This window comes from Trichosurus vulpecula, chromosome 4 (genome assembly GCF_011100635.1).
Source record: "Trichosurus vulpecula isolate mTriVul1 chromosome 4, mTriVul1.pri, whole genome shotgun sequence".
In the NCBI taxonomy this organism is placed as follows: domain Eukaryota; kingdom Metazoa; phylum Chordata; class Mammalia; order Diprotodontia; family Phalangeridae; genus Trichosurus; species Trichosurus vulpecula.
Window position 1 is genome coordinate 208,764,627 of NC_050576.1, and position 25,258 is coordinate 208,789,884.

General features: G+C 38.6%; 1 protein-coding gene across 1 annotated transcript in view; it reads left to right on the top strand.

Annotated features, from left to right (window-relative positions):
• Positions 1–24,399, top strand: part of LOC118848415 (WD repeat-containing protein on Y chromosome-like) — a 152,864-nt gene extending 128,465 nt beyond the window's left edge. The window contains exons 20-23 of the mRNA XM_036757277.1: positions 1,039–1,226; positions 12,833–12,963; positions 20,749–20,895; positions 24,151–24,399. Coding sequence (XP_036613172.1) covers positions 1,039–1,226; positions 12,833–12,963; positions 20,749–20,895; positions 24,151–24,378 — 694 coding nt within the window. The 3' untranslated portion in view covers positions 24,379–24,399. The remainder of the gene's footprint in view (positions 1–1,038; positions 1,227–12,832; positions 12,964–20,748; positions 20,896–24,150) is intronic.
• Positions 24,400–25,258: the final 859 nt, after the last annotated feature.

Consider the following 25,258-nt stretch of genomic DNA (forward strand, 5'->3'; position numbering starts at 1 on the left):
TGAGGCTTCAGAAACTGCCAATTTCCATTCCGTCTTCCTCTGTTGAACTCATAAATGAAAAATGGTGCAGCTTTTCGTTTTCAGATACTGGAAACATTTGGGCTGGAACATTGTCAGTGCAGATCCATTGTAGAGTTCTCACTTACTACCTACTAACATCAAAATAGGGCCTTGGTAAGAACTCTCCTGTTCCTAAGCAGAAACTGCTTTTTCAACTGTTTTCAACTGATAGGCACCTCCAGTATTGTAGTTTTTAGATCAAATTTCTTTGACTTCCAGAAAGAAAATTTTTCTAAACAAACTAATGATGTTCCTCATTTAGAGTTTCTTCAGATGGACTAACCACAAAGTATTCAGGCAAAGCCATAATCTCCCCTTCTATATTCTATGCTGTGGCTGGGGGTTCCTAACTAATCCCAGACATAACCACAGCAGAACAGTCTACAGATTTTCTGCTTTTAACCAGTTCAGTAAGCTCATCATAAATTGACTAATCTCCTCTCCTTTTAGGGGTTCATATATATGAAAATAAAAGATGCACTTGAGGATCCTTCTTCTGTCTTTTAACCTCCTCTCCTCTTCTCCCCCATTACCCATCTTTATGCTGCCTATCTTGGAAAAAAAAACCCTATTAGACTACATGAAATGGGTGCTCTCAGAGCATACCTCTCTTCTGTCCAACACAAGTCCTCAAGTACCCTTTGACTGATGATGCCTAGCAAGACTCTTCCCTATGATCTTAAGGAATTTTACAGAAATAATTGTTGGTACTTTAGGGTTGAAACCCATGGTACTCTAGTCAATTACTTGCCCTAAACAAGGTAGAGGTGTTCTTACTCTTCCTGTCATGACCCTCTCACCTGGAAAAGCCCTGACTAGGCCTCCAGATTTCCTTTACCAAGGAAATCTTTGTGTAATTTGTGGTACAAACTAAGTATTTTATTGTTGACATTTGTGGCCTTGGCCATATCTTGGATTCATTTGGAAATGACTGAATCATTCTGAATATCATGCTCCCCTGGAACTCTTTATGTTTAGAGATCCCTTTGACAAATGGAACGAGAACAGGAAGGGAAAGGATGTGACTGAATGCTACCCATTAATTGATGGTCAGAAGGGGGATCATATGCTGGTCACTGAAGGAAACCCAAAGGCTGCAGGTGACTCAGAAACTCAGAAAGAAGGAATTCACCTCAATAAAACTGAAACAAGAAAAGACTTGAAGGGTAAGGTCATTCCATGGAGAGATATCTTGTTTTCTGTAAAATGAGGATATGAAAGTGGGACTGTGTAGGTGAGCGATGGCAGACAAAACTAAAATGGTATCTTGAAATAATCATGATAATACTAATATTTTAGATTTAATACATGATGCTACATGATTTACAATATGCATATCTCATTCGGTAGTTAAGGCAGATTTTTTCTATATTTTACAATGAATAAACTGACTCAGAGACATTAAGTGACTCTCTCAAAGTACTAGGAAGCTGGGATTCAAACCCAGATCCTCTAACTTCAAATCCATTGACTCCACCTTATCACATCAAGTCTTCCACCACCACGTATGAGCCACACAACTGAGTACAATATTCATGATCACATTATATCTGACAAAAGTGAATAGCTTCTGCCCTCTAAGTAGATCCTCCACTAAAGCTAAATATTGGGAACCTGACCAAGTCATGTGCATGAGAAGATATACACTCCAGAATAGGGACTGACCACCTGTGTGGCGTGGGTGTTCCTATGGTAATCGAAATCATTGTTGGTGTATGGCATAATGAAATCGGAGCTAGAACACCTGGGCTTGATTTCCAGATCTACCACAGACTTTCTTTGTAACTTCTGGCAAGTTACATCATCTCTCTGAGCCTTAGTTTACTCATGTATTTTATTGAATGAATATTATATGAATGAATAATTCTTGAATATTATAGGAATTATTGCATTACTTGCCAAAAATACTTGTTGAAATAAAAATACCTTATAAATTGTAAAATACTATATATATTAGATATTATATTGTTATCATTGTTATCTTTATGGAAAGCACAAAGTCAATTTCTACCTATTACTATTTTCTCTTTTCCTTCTCTTTGTCTTTTATCTCTCCTTCTACCTTCTTATAAGTTCTTACTTCCTTTTTCCTTTTTTTGTTCCTTTCCCCATCTATTCCCAGGACCACCCTCAGATATTGCTAAGAGAATATTCTCTGCTAAAAATGTTGCTGACCCTTGGACTGGATACACAAATTTAGTCATTCAACAAGCATTTCTTAAGTGTTTACTATGTGCCAAGCACTATACTAAACTCTGGAGATACAAAGAAAACTTAAAAAGAGTTCCTACTTTCAAGAAGCTCACATTCTAATGAGGAAGACAATATATCAATAACTAAATACACACAAGATAAATATAGATATAGATATATATAGATACATACACACACACACACACACACACACACACACACACACACATATATATATATATATATATATACACACACACACACACACACACACACACACACACATACAGGAGGGACAGCTAGGTGGTGCAGTGAGTAGAGCACCAGCCCTGGAGTCAGGAGGACCTGAGTTCAAATTCGACCTCAGATATTTGACACACTTACTAGCTGTGTGACCTTGGGCAAGTCCCTTAACCCCAATTGCCCTGTCTACCCCTTCCAAAAAAAAAAAAACAAGATATATACAGGAAGGTAATCTCAGGAGGGAAAGCACTAGCAACTAAGGAAATATTGGAAAGAGATTCACACAGAAGGTGGAACTTGAACTGAGTTTTAAAGGAAGCCAAGGAAACTACAAAATGAAAGTGATAAAAATAGAAGTATGCCAGTTATGGGGATCAGTCAGTGCAAGAACAAAGAGCCAAGAGAAAGTGCTGTGTGCAAGGGACATTAAGTAGGCTGGTGTCACTGGATCATAGTGTTTGGAGGGATGGAAGAAATAAAGTTTAAGATTAGCCTGTCTCCCTAGATGGTTTTACTGGGGTGTGGCTACTGGGCAAGATACAGTTTCTTGGAGCCACACGTGAGAGTTGGGTGAAAGGTGGACACCAAAGGTGGATGAGCAGCCCTGAAAAAGGCTGGGCAAGCCCTCACTCAGCAGGCTAGCCCTCCCAACAGGCCTCAAACATATTGGTGAGTAAGAAGACTGTCTAGCCCAAGCATGTGAAGACTTCCCGCAGTGGAATGGGTAGCTGAATCAGGGACTGTGGAGTGCTGAGACCTTAGTCAGGCATCAAAGACACCAAAGTCATCCATTGCATCCAGGGCCATCACCAGTCATCCTGACTTTTGTCTCACCACTGGACTTGTATGACTATGAAGGTGACAACTTTGTGCAACTTTGCCTCACTTAAATCCAATTCATGAATGAGTCAAGAAATCACCCCATGATGTCTTTGGTCGTCTTTGAAAACAAAGGACCAACAACAGGGTGTAAGAAGATAGAAAAGGTAAAGGTAGATATTTTCTTAGGACATTGAATGATCACAAGCTCATAGATTTAGAGCTAACAGGGAACTTAGAGATCAAATAGTCCAACCTTTGTTGGACTGTCCAACCTCTGTTGGAAAAACTGAGGTGCAAAGAACGACTTGCCCAAGTTCACACAGCTAGTCAAAGAACCAGGATTTCAATTCAACTCCTCTGTCTCCAAATCCAGTGCTCTTTCCACTACCTTCCTCCAAACTATGTAAAAGTAGAATTTACCCTTTTTTTCTTAACTTTTTACCTAACTTACCTTTAAACTTCTTTTTCATATTTCAATTAAGAAAATCGAAACAGTTGCTGTGTGATAATTGGAGAAATGTATGTGTCATCCCCATTTTGCAGAGGAGCATGAGAATATCCTTATAGGCATCAACTTTAGCTTCTAACCCTTGGTGATAAATTAGAAGTTGTAACCCAGTTGTGCAAGAGAGATCCTGAGCACTAATAAACAGGAAAATGTCACTTCAGCACCTTTCAAAATGAGGGAAGAATTTAAAGTAAAAGGGAAGGGGCATAATAAATCCAATAAAGAGACATCAGCTCACCTCTGAAAGTTTCTTCAAAAGAAATGATGGAGTCATAGTTTTTAGTTATTCAAATGACACTATTACATTTTGAAAAACACAGCCCTTAGGATGCCAAGGGTTTCCTTGTTCTTAGTCACTTGTAGTCCCACTCAATCAAATAGATGAGATCTGAAAAGATGTGAAACAAAACTACAGACCATGTACAAACTTAGTTTGTAAAATATCATCTCACTCTGCCACACTGAAACAAACAATTAAAGTGGAAAGGGAGGCAGAGAAAGGAAAGGAGTAGACGAGAAAGAGGAGAGTTAAGGGTAATGTCATCTTCTTTGCCTTGGGATGAAAAAGGACTAGACAAACTGCTAATAATAATAATAATAGTTATCGTTGAGTTGTTTCAGTTGTGTCTGACTCTTCATGACCCCATTTGGGGCTTTCTTGACAAAGATACTGGAGTAATTTGCCATTTCTTTCTCCAGCTCATTTTATGGATGAGGAAACTGAGGCAAACAGGGTTAAGTGACTTGCTCAGAGTCTCACAACTAGTAAGTATCTGAGGCTGGATTTGAACCCAGGTCTTCCTGACTCCATGCCCAGTGCTCTATCCATGTTCTACCACCTGCCTTTGGAACATAGGAAAGTGCCTGAAGGTTCTAGTCAGAGGTTACTCAGAAAACCTTAGAAGCCACTCAAGTAGAATTATTGAATAAGATGTCCTAGGTTCTTGTCCCAGCCCTGCCATTAGCTACATAGTGGTAACCAAACCAACTTGCTTCTTCTTAGGTTTCAGTTTCCTTTTCTTGTAAAGTGAGAACATTGGATTTGATCATCTTTAAATTTCCTTCAAACTTTAACATTCCATGACTTGGATTTTATGAAGTTACCAAGCCAATTCTCCAATAAATACACATCCTCACTCTTTCTCTAGAGCTGAAGCACTCTACACAGGATCATAGATCGTAGAATTGGAAAGGACCTCAGAAAACATCTAGTCCAACCCCTTCATTTTACAGATGAGGAAACAGAAGCCCAGGAAGACTGAGTTACCCAAGGACCCAAAGGTAGTAAACATCAGAGGTAGGATTTTAATTAGGGTCCTCTGAATCCAGAGACAAGGCAGATACACCTATAAGCCCTCTTAAGTGAAAGTCAGTCAGCCTCAGTAATAGTGTATAAGACCATCCTGTCCTATGTTAATCTTATTTAGCTCCTGATTCTCTATTGGAGATCATCATCGGTTCCCTCCATTTGTGTCCACTATTCTACATCTATTTCTTGCTTCTACTCAGAAGTCAGAGACAAAATGTTTGTGGAGGGACATTATTTAAGCTGTACTAATCTGATTCAATAAATATTTATTAAGTGCTTACTATAAGTTAAGAACAGTACTAGATTAGGCACAGAGCTACAAAGATGAAAAATAGCATTGTCCCTGCCCTAACGGGACTTACAGTCTGCCTTCCAGTCCCTTCCTTCTCCCTCCTCCCACCTGCCCCAATCAAAACAGGATTTAATAACATCTTGATTTATATTAGTGATAACTTCATCCTTTAAAATGTCAAGGAATCAAGAAGAAGAAACTATATTTTAGACCTGATTCTCACTGGGAGCAACTAGTTTCTGAGGTGGGTTAGAAATGATGGGAACTCTAGGAGGAAATGATCATCCATTCCCAGAATTTGAGATAAAGAAGACAAAATACAGGAAGAGATTGGCACCCATCTAAACTTGGGGAAAGCATATTTCGAAGGGTTGAGAGAAAGACAGGTAGGATCCCATGGAATAAAATTCTATAGAGGGGGTCAGCCCAGGAGAGGTGGGAAAAGCTCAAGAATGAAATTCTGAAAATACAAAGGGAAATAATTACAACTGAGAGGGAAATACGGGATTTATATGAAGGGGCTAATATGGCGAGATGGAAAACTCACTAAACAACTGAGATTTATTTTTTAAAGAAATGTTTAGAAGATAGATGCAAGAACTGAGTGTGGCATGGTACTGAAAAAAAATGGAATCAGGAAGCTAAAGCTTACTGAGCCTGTTGAGTGAAACTAACAAGAACAAAAAGGGATTTTTAACTATGTGGGGAGAAAAGAGAAGCTCAAAGAAGAGATAGAGACTTCTGGTGAGGTGGATGAAGAGATGACAACCAACAAAAGAGATGAGGTCAATTTTCTCAATTCTTACTTAACTTCTGTTTTCTCTGCCAAGGAGAATGACATGTATACTAGAGATGACAGAACAAAAATGATAACTCAAGGAGTTAACCCAAGCAAAGCAAGGAGATACTAAGAGAGTGCCTAGCTTTGGGAGGGGGTGGGGGCAGAGCCAAGATGGCGGCTGGAAAGCTGGGACTAGTGTGAGCTCCCCGCCGAGTCCCTCCAAAAACCTATAAAAAATGGCTCTGAACCAATTCTAGAACTGCAGGACCCACAAAACAGCAGAGGGAAGCAGGGCTCCATCCCAGGACAGCCTGGATGGTCTCTGGGTGAGGTCTATCCTGCATGGAGCTGGGAGCAGAGCGGAGTGGAGCAGAGCAGAGCCCAGAGTGAGCGACATGGACCAACCAGACCAGGAGCCGGGCAGAGTGTGCCCTAGTGCCCTGAATCAGTGAGCTGCGGCAGTTACCAGACTTCTCAACCCACAAACATCAAAGACAGAGGAGAAGGTTAGTGGGAAAAGCTGCGGGAGTGGAAGGAGTTTGAGGTTTGGCCACTGCCCCAGGGGCAGCGGAGGTGGGGCAGCTACAGCTGCTGTTGCTTCCAGCCCCAGGCCCACCTGGTGGGAGGAATTAAGTGGAGGATCAGAGCAGGAGTGCACAGCCTGCTGAAGATCTAAGTCCAGTCCGGGTTGGGGGTTCTTGGGGAAGGAGGAGTGCTGGTGCGGCAGAGCTGGGGCATCCCCCCAGGCGAGGAACATAGTTCTCTAAACTCTACAAGCAGTCATACCCCGCTGAAAAACTCAAGGGTCAGGTTAGTTGGCTGGGAATATGGCCAGGCAGCAAAAACGCACCCAGATTCAGTCTCAGACTTTGGAATCTTTCTTTGGTGACAAAGAAGACCAAAACATACAGACAGAAGAAGCCAACAAAGTCAAAGAGCCTACAACAAAAGCCTCCAAGAAAAACATGAACTGGTCCCAGGCCATGGAAGAGCTCAAAAAGGATTTGGAAAAGCAAGTTAGAGAAGTAGAGGAAAAACTGGGAAGAGAAATGAGAAGGATGCGAGAAAACCATGAAAAACAAGTCAATTCCTTGCTAAAGGAGACCCAAAAAAATACTGAAAAATATACTGAAGAAAACAACACCTTAAAAATAGACTAACTCAAATGGCAAAAGAGCTCCAAAAAGCCAATGAGGAGAAGAATGCCTTGAAAGGCAGAATTACCCAAATGGAAAAGGAGGTCCAAAAGACCACTGAAGAAAATACTACCTTAAAAATTAGATTGGAGCAAGTGGAAGCTAGTGACTTGATGAGAAATCAAGATATTATAAAACAGAACCAAAGGAATGAAAAAATGGAAGGCAATGTAAAATATCTCCTTGGAAAAACCACTGACCTGGAAAATAGATCCAGGAGAGATAATTTAAAAATTATTGGACTACCTGAAAGCCATGATCAAAAAAAGAGCCTAGATATCATCTTTCAAGAAATTATCGAGGAGAACTGCCCTGATATTCTAGAGCCCCAGGGCAAAATAGAAATTGAAAGAATCCACCGATCGCCTCCTCAAATAGATCCCAAAAAGAAATCTCCTAGGAATATTGTCGCCAAATTCCAGAGCTCCCAGATCAAGGAGAAAATACTGCAAGCAGCCAGAAAGAGAGTGCCTAGCTTCACTGGATGAAAGCTTCACTTCACATCACCTGACCCAGATACACTAAAATTGAAAATATGGAAAAAACTGGCAGGAGTGATTTCTGAACCATTGTCAAAGAGATTTGAAAGATCTCAGAAAATAGAAGACCAAAAAAAAATGGAGAAAAGGAAGTGTTCACATTTTAAAAAAAGAGAGAGAATTATATAGTCTCCAACCAAAAGCCAATGACTTCAACTTCCTTTAATGGTTAAATCTTAGAATGAATCAGTAAAAAGATGGCTGATGAATATCTAAAAAAGGAAGTCATGATTATAAAGAGCCATCATGACTTCAGATTAGCACTCTTTCCTTTTATGGCAAGATTATTAAACTAGTAGATGAGGGAGATTGTGTGAATATGATTTACCTAGATCTTTGCAAAACTTTTGATTAAGGACAAGCAAAGTTGGACTTTTTACTGTTTTTGTTTTCTTTTGGAGTGCTTCTCAGCACTAAAGTAATCAAGTGCCTTTGATTGAATCTTGCCTTTGTAGGAAGGCCCACGCCCTTTTGCTAATTAGGTCATGAAAGTTGTGAAGCCCTTGGGCCCTGAAAAGGGGTATATATACTCTGAGGGTAGCCATAAACTAGAGCTCTCAGAACTGTGGAAGGAGTGGTTTTGTTTTGGGGGCTCACTCATTGGAAGAGTGTTCATTGGTGGTGATTTCACCAGATGAGACTCTGGGTAGCCTTCAAGGAGCCCCCCAGCTTTGAAACCCCAGATGTTGGTGCTTCTCTCTCTGGTAACTGTGTATGTATTGCTATGGTCAGACTGATAGAAGCCTATCTATTGATTTGTGTTATTTTGCTCTGTTTATATAGTTTCTGCTTATAATTGCTGTTTGTATTTGCTCTGGAGTTCACGGAGCTGACTTTTTCCCCTGAACTAAGTGAATGATATATGTATGTTTGATTAAAGTGAGATTATAAACCCCTTTAAGTTGCTTTCCTTAGAAAAGCAGATCAAAGAAGCTGTGCTAGCAGCCCTCCTCTGCACTGGTGTTATTGGCCTTACAGAGCCACAGTAGTGGCAAGTAGCATTGTTGTTACAGTATCTCATACTATTATCATTAAGAAGGTGGAACCTTATGAATCAGAAGATAATACAATTAGGTGAATTTGATGCTAGTAGATTGGTCAAATTGAAAAATTAATTTTTAAAGGTTTTATAATAGTAAAGTTTCTCTAAGGTTCTTGGCCCTGTGCTATTTGACATTTTGATCAATGACTTGGGTAAAGGCATAGATGGTATAATCATCACATTTGTAGATGACAGCAAGCTGAGAGGGACAACTGACATATTGGATAAGAGACTTGGGATCCAAGATCTTGACAGGCTAGAGCATTGAGGTGAACCTAATCGAAGATGGCTCCAGTATATTCCTGGTTCTACCTCTGTTTCTGTCCTTCATAGATTCTTAAAACTAGAAGGGAGATTAGAGATCATCTAATTCAACCACCCACCCAACATATGGAGAATCTCTTTTAGAGTATCCCAGGGAGATATTAATCTTCTTGAATACTGTCAGTGAAAGGGAACCCTTTAACTAATAAGACAATCCATTCCATTGTTGGATAGCTTCAACTGCTCTTGAGTTGTGTCTAATAACAAGTTATGGAGAAAATACAAGGTGTCATAATGAAAATAACACAGGACTTGTAATCAGAAGATACTGGTTCTGGAACTACTTTGCCATCAGCTCACTAGTAAACTTGAGCAAGTCATTTAATTTCTCTGGGTTTCAAATTCCTCATGTATAAAATAAAGAAGTTGGATAATCTCTAAGGCGCTTTTTGGCATCCCACATTTCTATATTCTTAAGAATATGCCTCCGTGGGGGCAGCTAGGTGGCACAGTGAGTAGAGCGCTGGCCCTGGAGTCAGGAGGACCTGAGTTCAAATCCAGCCTCAGACACTTAACACACTTACTAGCTGCATGACCTTGGGCAAGTCATTGAACCCCAACTGCCCTGCCTTCTCCCCTTCCAAAAAGAAAAAAAGAATATGCCTCCCTGTAACTTTTACCTATTGGTCCTGGTTCTGCCTTCTAGAGCTAAAATAAAATCTATTCTCTCTTACACATGATAATCCTTCAAATATTTGATAAATATCAATCATATTGACTCAAAGTCTTTTCTTCTCCAGGTTTCACATTCCCATTTTCTTCAGCCATTATTCATATGACAGATGATGTACTATCTTAGTGATCTCCCTTTAGAAAGCATGGTTTCATTTTTGCATTTGTGACATGTCGACCTGAAAGTTTGGTTAAAGGAGACAAACAGACTAAGTGATTATAAATTCATATTGTTCATTCCCTTAAAGCTAGCAGATACATGCTGCATGGAGTCAAAACATAAGCTCTGACTGTCTGACAAAAGAATGAACAACTTTAAATATATTTCAGGACAATCACAAGTCAGGGTGTTTGTGTCCCTCAGATCTGTGGTCTCCATGTGCTACAAATTGACACGACAATTGACAAAGTAGTGTCAATTGGAAATTACAATCCCAAGATGTCCAAGTTTCTCCTGTATGTGCATATGTCCCTAGGACACTAAGATAAGAGAAGTCCCACTATTTCTAGTTGCAGATATCCTGTCACAAACGGGAAAATATACTCCTTGTCAATCTTATCTGGTCTTTGAAGTTGCCAACACAGGAAAGGTCATTTTTAGAGCAAAGTAAAGCAGTTTGGTTGATTAGTTCAGGCTTTGGCCCGTATTGGGGTTCAAATGTTCAAATGTACAATTCCTGTTGTTCAATCCTTTCAGTCATGTTCAACCCTTCATTTGGAGTTTTCTTGGCAAGGATACTGGAGTGGCTTGCCATTTCCTTCTCCAGCTCATTTTACAGATGAGGAAACTGAAGCAAATAGGGTTAAGTGATTTGCTCAGGGTTACATAGCTAGTATGTGTCTGAGGCCAGATATGAACTCAGGAGGATGAGTCTTTCTGACTGCAGGGCTGGTGCTCTATCCACTGCTTCACCTAGCTGCCCACTGTGCCTAATAGGAGCTTAATAAATGCTTAATAATTGATTGACATGCTCTGGCTTGTCAATGTACCTCCCAAAATATGTGATTTGACAGAGACTCAGTACAGTAGGACCACGGTCTCCCATGGTTCAAACACTTTATCTCTTCCTCTCCAACCCTTTGTCCTACCTCTTCCTCCCTCATCGTATACACCTAAAAGGAAGCATGTTCTCAGCATCATAAGAAAAAAGACAGGCTTTCTGTGGATTAGATGAGATTTAGAGAATAGATTTTCATTTCCACCTGCTGCAAAGTCACTGACTTTAGCTTGACAAATTGCCAACTGCTTCAGGAAATGGAATCTCATTAGTATAATTGAGGCTTTGGCAAGCCTGAGGTACTCAACTTCTAATTTTAGAAAATGTTGAGAAATAAAATGGCAGTTATTTAAGAGATATTGATGTGTACTGTTATATTCTGAAATCAAGAAAAGAGTAATTTAGCTGGGAGTATCACTTGCTTCTGAAAGATCAAACATTTATTAGGCGCAGAACACAATCGAATATGACATCTAAAATTAGAATATCTAAATCTAAACAAACAGAATAATACACTTAGTTCTTGCTCTCACTTGTTCATTTATCAAATAGTCATTAAATGACTAATGTGTGCAAAAGAATTGGGCTATGCTAATTCTGAGCCAGGAGCTTCCCCTTTCTTTCCCATACCTCACCACACCCACCTCCCCCCAAAAATCTTTCCACCACTTACTGGTGTAATACTTATGGACATTCCTGCAAAGAGTCCTTTTGATTTAACATTCTTTTTCCAACCCCAAATTTCCCCACTCCTAGAAAGATGCTTTACCATATTTGCACTATTCTCCATTTTCAAACCCTGGGAAGCTATACACTGGAAAAAGAGAACTGATGTTTGTCCTGCTTTCCTGAACCCACTCAGAGGCTACGTCCCTGGCCACCTATGACATCAGATCTCTTCCAAGGGAAATGAAGGCAAAGAGACTTTACAATTTTTTTTAAAAAGGTACATATGCTTTTCTCTCTGCCTTCCACGTCTGCCAACTTTCAGTCAAGATACAAAAGCAAAATGACAATAAACAAACCAACACAAGGCAATTAGGTTAAGGATAAGCTAGCATTTTCTGATGCCATGAAAATATGATCAGCACTGGAATAGGTTAATGGGGGGGGGGAAGGTGTAGAATCATCTTCTCTGGACATTTTGAAGACAGGAGAGAGCCTCATTTATATGGATCATTTTACCTGTAATCACCTCTGAAGATGTGAATTGAATGACCTCTCAAGATCCCTTCTGAGATAATCTGACAAGCTTTTTGAAATTGCTTGAGATAAACTGAGGATGCTCATGGCCATTTTATTACATAAGAATTAAATGTACTTCTCGCAAAAGAGGGCCTTCACATTGGAGTATGAGAGGTGTCAAGGGTAAAGTAATTCTCTTCTAAAAATGCAAATGGTGGAGTGGAACAAACAATTTAACTCTTAGTTGGATTTTACTACATTGGGGAGGGTGTGGCCCTTACCATCTCTTCTTAATTACGTTCCAAAGAAAGAGAATCCACACAATGCATATAGCAGGAGCTGAATAATTGCCTATTTATACTAGTATCACAGAAACCAGTAACACAGCTGGCAAAGCACTCAACACTGTTTGTCAAATTCTAGCAGTTGCCAGAAAATCAAATAATGGCAACAAATAGATGCAATTTATCTCCTAACAATAATGTAGTCTTTGGCTCAGGTTTGGAGGAGACCTACTTTCTGCTTAGTTGCACAAGCCTTTTTGTAGTTGTACTCTTGGATCAACAATACAGAATTCAGGCCTAGTCCTTGAGCTGGTCTTGGGAAAAAGAGAATACCATATTTTGGGCTCTTGAATTAACTTTCTGTATCTCCCTTTCTTGAAACAGATTGGAAGTTACCAGCCCAGTTTGGAACTATTCATTCACAAAAGACCTCTTTAAATTCAGACTCCCCAAGGGTTGGAGGACAAAATTGGGAACTTCATCCGCGATTAGCAAACAGTTTCAGAATACATGAGGTGAGTCTTGAAGTCATTCCCTATCACTGATGGAGAACTAACCAGCACTCTATCTTTAGTCTAGAATCATTTGTAGGCATTCTGAACAAGATGAGGTGGCTGTCATTTATTATAGTGGAGAGGTTGAAATAAATGAGGTGATTATTCTGTCTAACTCACTCCCAATGCCCGTATAAGATGGGCAATACACTGATCACCTCCTGACACAAATTCCAAAATGAAAACTCCCAGGAATATTATAGCCAAATTCCAAAGCTCCCAGGTAAAAGAGAAAATACCTCAAGCAGCCAGGAAAAAAACCTTCAAATACCATGGAGCCACAGTCAGGATTATGCAAGATTTAGCAGCTATCACATTAAAGGAACAGAGGGCTTAGATATGATAGATATTATGAAAGGCAAAGGAGATAGGATTATGACTAAGAATAACCTGCCCCCCAAAACTAGGTATAATCCTTTAGGGGGAAAAATAAATATTTAATAAAATAGCTGACTTTCAAATGTTCTTGATAAAAAAGACCAGAGATAAATAGAAAGATTGACTTTCAACTACAAGACTCATGAGAAGCATAAAAAGATCAACGTGAAAGAGAAATCATAAAGGACTCAAAAAAGTTAAATTGTTTACATTCCTATATGGAAAGATGATGCACGTAACTCTTAAGAGCATTATTAGGGAGGTTAGAAAGACTCTACATAGACTATTGGGACAGGATTAAGTCAATTATGTTGGGATGATCTTTAAAAATGGATGGGTGAGAAAGAGGATGCACTGAGAAAAGGGGGAATAAAGAAGAATGAAGAAAATTATTTCATATAAAAAAGGCAGGCAAGGAAGAGCTTTTATAGTGAAAAGAAAATGGTGGGAGGGAGTGGGCACCAGTTGAACTTCACTCTCATCTGAATTGATCCAAAGACAGAAGAATACACACACACACACACACACACACACACACACACACACACACACGTAAAAAAATCTATCTTGCCCAACAGAGAAGTAAGAGGGTGTAACAACAGTGCTTCTGTGACTGTGTAAGGGCAATAACACCAGCACATAGGAGGGCTACTAGGAAAGGTTCTTTGATCTGCTTTTCTAAGGAAAGCAACTTTAAAGGGTTAACAATCTTACTTTAATTAAACATACATATATCATTCACTTAGTTCAGGGGGAAAAGTCAGCACCCTGAACTTCAGAGAAAACACAAACAGAAATTACAAACAGAAATTATATAAACAGAGCAAAATAACACAAATTGACAGACAAGCTTCTAGCTGTCTGACCAAGACATTACATACACAGTTACCAGAGAGAGAAGCACCAACACCTGGGTTTTTCAAAGCCGGGGGCTCCTTGACAGCTACCCAGGGCCTCATCTGGTCAAATCACATGACACATTTCCAAAAGTGAGTGAGCCCCAAACAAAATGTTAACTTCAGAGTATATTTACACTTCTTCAGGGTCAATAATTTATTGTTTACAGAAATACACTCACAACAGAGATATGCAAACAGAGTTAAAATAAGTGGCTGCCCTTCAGCTGAAATTTTTTTTAAAAAAGCAGAGGTAGTAATTATGATCTCAGAAAAAGCCAAAGCAAAAATAGACCTGATTAAAAGAAATAAGCAGGGAAACTATATCTTGCTATAAGGCACCATAGAAAATGAAGTAACATCAATACTAAATATAGTACCAAAAAGTACAGCATTCAAGTTCTTAAAGAAAAAGTTAAAGGAATTACAGTAGGAAATAAACAGTAAAACCATGCTAGTGGGAGACTTCTACTTTCCCCTCTCTGAGCTAGATAAATCTAACCATAAAATATTTTTTAAAAAAAGTTAAAGAGATGAATAGAATTTTAGAAAACTTAGATATTATAGAACTCTGGAGAAAACTGAATGGGAATAGAAAGGAGTATATCTTTTTTCTCAGCTATACGTGGCACCTTCACAAAAAATTTTATCATGTAAGAACATAAAAACTGCACAAACCAATGCATAAAAGCAGAAATAATAAATTTACCCTTTTCATACCACAGTGCAATAAAAATTACATTCAGTAAAAAGTTATTGAAGCAGAGATTTAAAAACTAATTGAAAACTAAATAATCTTATTCTAAAGAATGAGTCAGGGAAAAAAAGCATAAACAGTAATTTCATTAAAGATAATAACAACAGTGAGACAACATACCAAAATTTGTGGAATGCAGTCAAAGCAGTACTTACAGGAAAATTTATATCTCTAAATACATATTTGAATAAAAGAGAAAAAGCAGATCAATGAATTAGGTGTGCAACTAAAAAAATTCTAGAAAAAGAACAAATTAAAGTCCTCAATTAAACACCAAAGTAGAAACATTAAAAATCAAAGAAATTAATCAAATTGAAAGTTTAAAAATTGACCTAATAAATTAAAATGGGAGTTGGTTTTATAAAAATAAAATAAAATAGATAAGTCACTAGTTAATTTAATTAAAAGAAGAAAGAAAAATAAATTACCAGCATGGAAGTGAAAAGGGCGAAGGCACCACCAATGAAGATTAAATCAAAGCAATTATTAGGATCTATTTTATCCAATTATATTCCAGTAAAACTGACAAACTAAGTGAAATAGATGAATAGTTACAAAAATTTAAATTTCCCAGATTAATGGAAGAAAAAATAGAACACTCAAATAACCCTATCTTAGACAAAGAAATTAAACAAGCCATAAATGAGCTCCCTAAAAACAAAAAGAGCCAGGACCAGATTGATTTATGAGTGAATTCTACCAAACATTTAAGGAACAATTAATTCTAATACTATATAAATTAGTAAAGAAGAAGTTCTACCAAATTCCTTTAGTTTTCATACCTAAACCAAGGAGAAAAAAAATACAGAAAGAAAACTATAGGCCAATTTTCCTAATGAATATCGATGCAAAAACTTTAAATAAAATATTAGCAAGGAGATTACAGCAATATATCACAAAGAACATACACCATAACCAGGTGGGATTTATACCAGAAATGCAGGGCTGGTTCTATAACCATATAACTATAACCATAATTGACCATATGAAGACAAAAACAACAAAATTCATACAATGATATCAACAGATGCACAAAAAGCATTTTACAAAATACAACACCCATTCCTATTAAAAATACTAGAATGCATAGGAATAAACGGAGCCTTTCTTAATATGTAGTATCTATCCAAAAACAAGAGCAAACATTATCTATAATGACGAGAAGCTAGAATCCTTCCCCATAAGATCAGGGGGGAGGCAAGAATGTCCATTATCACCATTACTGTTCAATATTATACTAGAAATGCCAGCCATAACAATAAAACAAGAAAAAGAAATTAAAAGAATAAAACTAGGCATTAAGGAAACATAATTATTATGCTTTGCAGATAATGGTATACTTAGAGAACTCTACAGAATCAACAAAGAAACCAGTTAAGTCAATTAATAACTTTTTAAACTCTGTGTGTCTTTGTGTTCCAAGTATGTTTCTTGTAAACAACATATTTTTGGATTCTGGTTTCATAATTTTCACAGCAAATTTCTTTGAAAGAGGCTTCATTTCTCAAATATTTAGGGAACTGAGCCAAATTTATAAAAATCAAAGACATTCTTCAATAGGTAAATCGGTCAAAATATATGAACAGACAGCTTTCAGAAGAAGAAATCAATGCTATCTATAGTCACATGAAAAAAATCCTATAAATTATGATTGATTAGAGGAACACAAATTAAAACATCTCTGAGGTACTACCTCATGCCTATCAGACTGGCTAACGACAGAAAAGAAAAATGACAAACGCTGAAGGAGATGTGGAAAAATAAGGACACTAAGGAATTGTCAATGGATTTGTGACCTGGACCAACTGTTTTGGAGAACATTTGGAATTATGCCAAATGGGTTATAAAACTGTAACCCAGAAATATCACTATTAAGTCTGCATCCCAAAAATATCATAGAAAAGGGAAAAGGGACCTATATGTTCAAAAATATTTCTAGCATCTCTTTTTGTGGTGGCAAAGAATTGGAAATTGCTCATGAATTAGAGAGTGGCTGAACATGTTGGGGTCAATGGTTGTGTTGTAATACTATTGAGCCATAAGAAATGATGAGCAGGATAGTTTCAGAAAAACCTAGAAACACTAAAATGAACGGATGCAAAGAGTGAAGTGAGCAGAACCAGGAGAATATTATACACAGTAATAGCAATATTATAAGGAAGATCAAATGTGGAAAAATTTAGCTACTCTGATCAAGACAATGATTTGAAGACAATTCCAAAGGACCCATGATGAAAAATTCTATCCATCTCCAAAGAGAACTGATGAACTCTGAATGCAGATTGAAGCACACTTTTTTTCATTTTGTTTCTTGCTTTATCTTGTTGTTTGTTTTTTCCTGCTAATATGAAAATATGTTTTGCATGACTCACATAAATAATTGATATCACTGTTTACCTTTCTCAGTGGGTGGCCAAGAGGGAGAGAGAGAATTTTAAATTCAAAAAATTTTAAATGAATATTAGAAATAAAGTAATAAATGCAATGGAGTGTATCAAGACAAAAATCAGCATTGTGATAAGATAGTCGAAAGGGCTAATGCAACCTGGGACTGCATTGAGATCAATAACTTCCAGGAATAAGGAAATGATAGTCAACCTGTACTCAGTCCTCATTAGACCCCATCTAGAGTATCATGTTCAGTTTTGGGAGCCACCATTCAAGGACATCAATAAGCTGAAGGGTGCCCAGAGAGAGGTAACCTGGATCATGAAGAACCTTGAGCCATGTCATATGAGAAATGGTGAAGGAACTGAGCATGTTTAGCCTGGAGAACAGAAGATTCAAGGAGGGACATGATCATTGTATTCAAGTCTTTGAAGGACTGAAGGATAATGGATTAGACTTGTTCTGTTTGGCCTCAGAAGGAAGAACCAGAAGCAATGAGTAGAAAAGAGACCAAATAAGAAATTGAGGGGATGCCCATCAATTGGGAGCTTGCTGAACAAGTTGTGATATATAATTGTGATGGAATACTATTGTGCTATTAAAAAATAGTGAATAGGATGGTTTCAGAAAAACCTGGGAAGATTTATCTGAACTGATACAAAGTGAAGTGAGCAGAACCAAGAGAGCATTGTACACAGTAACATTGTAAGCATGATCAACTGTGAAAAACCTAGGTACTCTGATCGAGACAATGATCCAAGATAATTCCAAAAGACCTACCTCCAGAAAGAGAATTGATGAACTCTGAGTACAGATTGAAGCATACTTTTTTAAACTTTATTTTTCTTGTTCGTGTGTGTGTTTTCTTTTGCAATATGGATCATATGAAATATGTTTTGTATGACTTCACATATATAATCAATATTGTAGTTCTTGTCTTCTCAAGGAGTGGGAGAGGGGTAAAACGAAGGAAGAGAATTCAGAACTCAACATTTTTTAAAAAAATAATGTTAAAAATGTTTACTTTTATTTTAGAAATATGTGACGAAATAAATTTAAAAGTTTAAAAAAAGAAAGAAAAAGAAAAGAGACCAGTTTAGGCTTGATGTCAGCACAATCTTCCTAACAATCCAAGTTTTCCAAAAGTAAAATGGACTGCCTAGGGAGGTAGTAGTTTCCCTCTCCTTAGAGATTGTTGGGCAGAGCCAAGATGACTATCTGCCAGTATGTAATAGATGGGGTTCCTTTTGTTTAGTGGCCTAAATAGCCACTAAAATCCCTTCTGACTCTCAAATCCTATGACTTTGTTCATCTCCGAAACCAGAACAAAAAGGGCTGGAGAGACACATAAAGGGCATTTCTCCCTTCTTCACTCCACAGAAAAAGCCTTAAATTGTGATAGACTATGGTTTTCCCCAGTGGAACTCTAGATGGTTTGGTCTAATCATGTATCAATGAGATGATTGGTTAAAAGTGACCTTAAAGGTCCAATCTCATTTTACAGCTGAGGAAACTGAGTTCCAGAGAGAAAATGACTTGTCCAAGGTCACAGAGCTTGGAAAATAGCAAGGATGAGATTTGAAACCAGGCCTTCTGCCTTTAAATCCAATCCAATATCTATTTCACCATGTTGCCTCCATTTTGCATTGAGGAGGGCTTTACCAGGAAAGTTCTGTGAATTCTCCATGGTAGTTTAGTTGGAAAGAATAGTGGATTTAAAATCATAGGAACAAGGTTCAAGTTCTGATTCTTCCACTTCTCTTGTACCTCAGTGGTCCATAATTTTGTCATTATGGGTACTTCCTCCACTAATATATATGACAATCCTTATGCAACATGGCAAATAGTTCATAGGATCTGTAGCCAGAATGGACTTTGTTTTCTTTGAATGACTCAGCTCGCCTCATTGAGCTTCCCTGGACGCTGGGGCTTGCTCTTCCGGGGCAGGACCAGAGCTTCCTGTGTGATGAGTCGTGGCGCTGGCTGAGGGGAGGTGTGTTAACGTGGTCTACACTGGGGGAGGGGCCAAGTCAAGAACCAATTGGCCCTGGTCGTTCAGGCGGCGCTTGATGATGTCAAAAACTCTATAAGAGGGGAGAGGACAGCTTGAAGATCCTCCTTTCCTTTTCCGGTTGGAGCCAGAGACACCTACAGCCGAAGCTGAGCTGCCGGTAGCAGAGCTGACTAGAGGCTAGTGGGTAATCTTCTTACCGTAGAGGAGAAGCATGTATACGATTTTGCCTTATACCATCTCGCTTCTCTGTGGCCTTCTGATTACCCTTGTAAGGCGGACTTATTGGGCCTGGAAGCTTTTGATGAAAATATCAAAATGGGGACGCTGGTTTGTGGGCTTGTTACTGTGGAGTGTAAATATATGCTTTAGTTCTCCTGCCTTCTGCCTAGAGAATTCCTTATATCCTGCGGTTCCGGACCTTTTAGGCACATATGAGATTCTCTTTGAAATCATAAATTCTGCCTTCCTAATATAGGATCATAACTAACTTTCAATCAGGAAGGGACTTTAGGAGTAATTGAGTACTTCTCATCCAGCCATTACATACATAAATGAGCAAGCTTGTTTCACAGAGCAAGCTTAATCATAGAGACAGATTTCTGGAATCATTTGGCAAGCCCCATCTCCCACTTTGCTTTATTCTCATCTGTGACACTCTAGAAGTGGTAGCAGAAATTGAGGGGACTATTTTGTGCATAGGTTTCTTTGCCTATAGAACCAAAGTGGGAATATTTAGCTCCTTTGTTCTTCATAAAAGTAGTGAAATAAGACTTTGGGCTCTTTAGGTTGGCTAACAATCATAATAATTCATATCTACATAGCACATTAAAGTTTACAAAATCAGGTCATCTCTTTCCTCCCTCACCTGCAGGACCCATCCCAGACTTAGCTTCTGTTCTATTCACAGAGTCATAGAATATCAGAACAAAGTGAGGCCTTAGAGACATTCTAGTTCAACTCCCTTCTCCCATTTTACAGATGAGAAAATTGAAGCCTAAAAAGATGAAATAACTTCTCCAAGGTTGCATAAGAAATTAATGGCAAAGCTGGAATTATAACTCTGGTCTCCCTATTACCAGCCAGGCATGCCATTTCCTTTATACCATGTCCCATCTGTAAAATGGGCCACGGTATCTCAATCAACTACTACTTCTGGATACTAAGAGAATCAAGTACAGGGCATGGGACTCAAGAAGTGCCTTGTGGAATGGAGCAGAGAGCAGCCAGACTGTTTCGTATTCATTCATTTTTTTCTGTCGATGTGTTACAACTGTATGAATGTTCGTTCATTTCTTTTCTGCTTGGTGTGGCAGGGTCCTTTTAAACACTATATGGACTCAAAGCTGGGGAAGCGACTAGCTGGGAGGAAAGAACGTCGGTGTCGATTTGGAGATATTAATGTTCACAAGTGCTGCCAGTTTGGAAAGATCTGTTCTCCCTTCCAGGCCCTGGCCACTCCAGTGAGCATGCTCTTTTTTTTCTTGAATGGGTAGGCATAATATCATACCATCCCTATTTTTTTGAGGTAACCAAGGTTAAGTGAATTGCCCTGGGTTACACAGCTAGTAAATATGAGGCCATGTTTGAATCCAGATCCACCTAACTATGGGGCTAGTGCTCTATCCACTAAACCACCTACCTGACCCCATCACTTTTTAAAAGGATGAAATCAACAAGTATGTATTAACATCTGCTATGTGGAAGGCATATTGGGTGGGGGGCGGGGGGTGGCTAGGGATACAAAAACAAACAAAAACATAACAATCAATAAACATTTATTAAATGCCTACTATGTACCAGGTATTGTTCTAAGCTCTGGATATAACATAACATATAGCATAACGTAGCAAAATAAGTCCTTTCCCCAAAAGAACTCATGGAGGATATAGCACATGCACACTATGTGGAAGAACATTATTGGAGATAAAGCGTAACGACAAGGTAGATGAGGAAAGGTTTCCCCTAAGAGGTGGTATATGAAGGAAGGTAAGGAAGGATTCCAAGACGTGAAGGTGAGGAAGGAGTACATTCCAAGACTTTGCAAAAGCATAGAGGCAAGAGATGGAATTCCTAGTTTGGCAAAGAGCAGGTAGGCCATTTCCTGTAGTATAGAATACATGCTGTGTAGCCATGTGAAATATGTCTAAAAAAGGGGGCTGGAACTAGTGCCTGTAATGGTACACATGAAGGAACTGTCAGACAGGAGCAGTGTTATGAAAGCCAAGTATGAAGAGAGAGGAAAGGGTGGTTAACAGTATCAAAAGATTTAGAGAGATCAAAAAGGCCATCTGATTTAGCAAATAAAAGATGGCTGGTCAACTTGGAGGGAGCCATCTCGGTCTAGTGTTGAATTCTGAAGCCAAATTGAAAAGCGTTGTGAAGTGAGTGAGAGAAAGGAAGTAAAGGCATTAAGGGTAGATAGCTTTTTCTAGTTTAATTTTAACTGCTATAAAAGGCAGAAGAAATTTAGTATAATAGCTTAAGGCTATAGCAAGGTTTTCAGGCTGTGTGAAAGACAATAGACAAGAGACATTTAATATGAGAGGAGAGAGTTCCTTCTCAGTCCCCTTTGCTAATCTCCATCCATATTCTACTCTCCTGTAGTATATCCTCAGGTTCAGTCCTAGGTTCTCTCCTATTCTCTATACTCTCATCAAAACCTCATCAGCTTCCAGTGTGACTCCTGTACTAATCTCTTTCTTGAACTGCAGAACCGTATCACCAACTTTCTATCAGACATTTCAAACTCAATGTTAAATTCAATGTGTCTGAAAAAACTCACCGTCTTTCCCCCAAATCCATCCTTCTTCCGAACTTCGCTATCAAGGGCACTGCTCTTTTTCGTCACCAAGGGTCAAAACCTCAGAGTCATCTTTAACTCTTTTCCCTCACCCTCCATACCAATTAGTTGCCAAGTCTCATTAATTTTCTCTAACATGGCCATCGCCCCAGTTTAGGTGTGAATCACATCGTGCTTGCAATATTGCCACATCTTCCTTATTGATTGTTCTGCCTTATCTATCCCCTCTCTAATTCATTGTCCACATAGCTGCCAAATCACAGATCTGTCCATGTCAGTCCCTTGCTCAATAAACTACATTGGCTCCCAATTTCCTCTAGTATCATATACAAACTCCTCTATTTGTTATCTTATGCCCTTTACAACCCAACTTCAACCTACTTTTTCAGGATTATTACACATTACTCCCTTTCATAGACTACGTAGTCCAGTCAAATTGGCTTTCTTGTTCCTCCCACACAAAACTCCATTTACCTTCTCCATGTCTTTACCTTATTCCTCAAAGATGAAGAGCACCTCTTACTTGAGACTTGTCCTGATTCCCCAGGTGCTAGTGCCTCCCGGCAAAAAAAAAAATTACTAAATATTTTTGGTATATATTTTCTACGTACTTATAGGTATAGATTTCTTCCCCCCAAAAATATAAGCTTTTTAAGAGACTATTTCATTTTTGCCTTTGTGCTGCCATTGCTTAGTTCAAGTCCTGATTTATAGTCAGAATTTAATAAACGATTGTTTATTGACTGATTAATGAAAGAGGAGGGGATCAGGGGTGCAAGCGGAGGCACCGGTCTTAACAAGGAGAAGAGCCACCCCTTCATCAGAGACTGGATCAAAGGGAGAGAGAATGATGTAGAGGCTAAGAATATACCACCAGCGGGTTGGGGACTGGAGCAGATGACAGCAAAATAATGTTGCCCTTGGTGTTCAATAGAGTGCCTAGGGCAAATGAGTCAGGATAATGTTAGTAAGGGAAAGAGGTGGAGGAATGGGCAAACTATCCAAATGACCTCGTCCTTTGCCAGCTTAACTCCAATGACTGCCCAGAAGTTCATCACCTTAGAACAATTCCCACCATGTCAGTAATACTGTGAACTAGATGGTGCTTCCCAGTCTTTAATCACTAGATAAGACCAACCTCTGTCCCTCCCATCATGTCAAGTAGTTTCCCACTCCCCTCTGGCTACCAAAATCTAATTGTATTGATCATCCTGATGTGCTGTTCTATAAATTGACTTCCCCTTCAAGGCAAGAATATTGCCCGTATGCTGATGAGCTACAAGCCCCAACTTGTAGCAACAAACAGGTCTGTATTTAATATATACATATATATATATATACACATATATATACACATATATGTATACATATATGTGTATATATATATATATGTGTGTGTGTGTGTGTGTATTTCAACCTCATCTGTTTCAAGCCAATGTTTCATAGGATTTCAAACTGGAAAGGTCTCACACCAGTCTCCTCGTTTTAAAGATGAGGAAACTGAAATCCAGAAAGTACATTTTCCAAGGTAACTCAGGGAGTAAGTAGCAAAGCTGGATTCTAACCCAGCTTTTAATCTAGTTGTTGGGTTAAAAACCACAAAACTCCAATTAAATGAAAGAACTTGGGCAATCTGTCCAATTTTAACACAGTCTTTATTTGGTATTCAAAGCTTCTTAACCCACACTGTTATAGGACTGAATAAAATTAGGCAAGCCTTTAAAATGAGTACATGAGAATTTTGATAGGCTATAAAACTTGAGCCTGTGGGCATATGGCTTTCTGCTTTCTTCAGGTACAGAAGCCCTTTACTGTCAGAAGTCACATATCACAGTGTTCCTGGGGAGAGGCTGCCTGGACTTTTTCCCAGGTAATTGTTCCAGCTGGAGAATCATGACCATTTTCTCCTTTCTAGGACATGAGAAGACTGATGCTGCCTTGGGACCTGCCCGTAAATACCCAGATGGAGTACCTGGGATTCTCCTCTACTCTAGGCCCAGAGCTCAAAGATTTTCAGTTATCTTCTGAAGATCTCAGTACTGAAGACGACAGCAACAACGAAGCAGAAAAATCAGTGACCCAAATGAAAACACCTTTATTCCCCCCAATAGTTAAAACTGTAAGATCTAGTGACATGAAATGATTAAAAGAAATCTCAAAATTGGTTTCCTTCCCATATGTCCATTGGCATCTCTTTAGAACACCAGCTCTGAAAAACTTTTCAACCAACTTTTTAATATTCAAGTCTATAAATAAAAGGGTGCCATGAAATTGATGGGCATTTAGAAATCAAGAGAAGGATAATTGATATACCTGGACTCTACACTGAAGAAAACCTATACATTAAAAACACAAATGCATGAAGCAAGTAATTATTACAAAAAGAGGAACTATCGGATTCCTTTAGATAAAAATTCCTCTAACTTGTATAAGCACAGAATCATAGAGCCTCAGAGTTGCAAGAAATCTTAAAAACCTGGGCAGCTAGGTGGTACAGCGAGTAGAGCACCAGCCCTGGAGTCAGGAGGACCTCAGTTCAAATGCAGCCTCAAACACTTGACACACTTAGTAGCTGTGTGACCTTGGACAAGTCACTTAATGCCACTTGCCCTGCCTTCCCCCCTCCAAAAAACAAACAAAAAAGAAACTTTAGAAACTACCTAGTTCAACCCACAGCTAAATTGCAAATACCCTTTATAAGATTCCTGGTGCCATCCACTTAAAGACATCCAAAGACTAGGAACTCATGAAGCCACTGATTTCACTTTTGGATAGCTTCTCTTATTAGAAGTAGTTTGGGTTTTTTGCCATGTACTGAACTTCAGTCTACTTTTCTGTCATTTCCACCCATTGGTCTAGTTCTGCACTAGGGAGTCAAGGAGAATAAGTACAATCCCTCTTGTATATATTAGCCTTAAAATACTTAATCATTTCCCCAAGGCTTTGTTTCTGTCATCCAACATTCTGACCATCCTTTCTAGCTTTGTATCATCTTCAGATTGATAAGCATTCTAGCCCTGTCA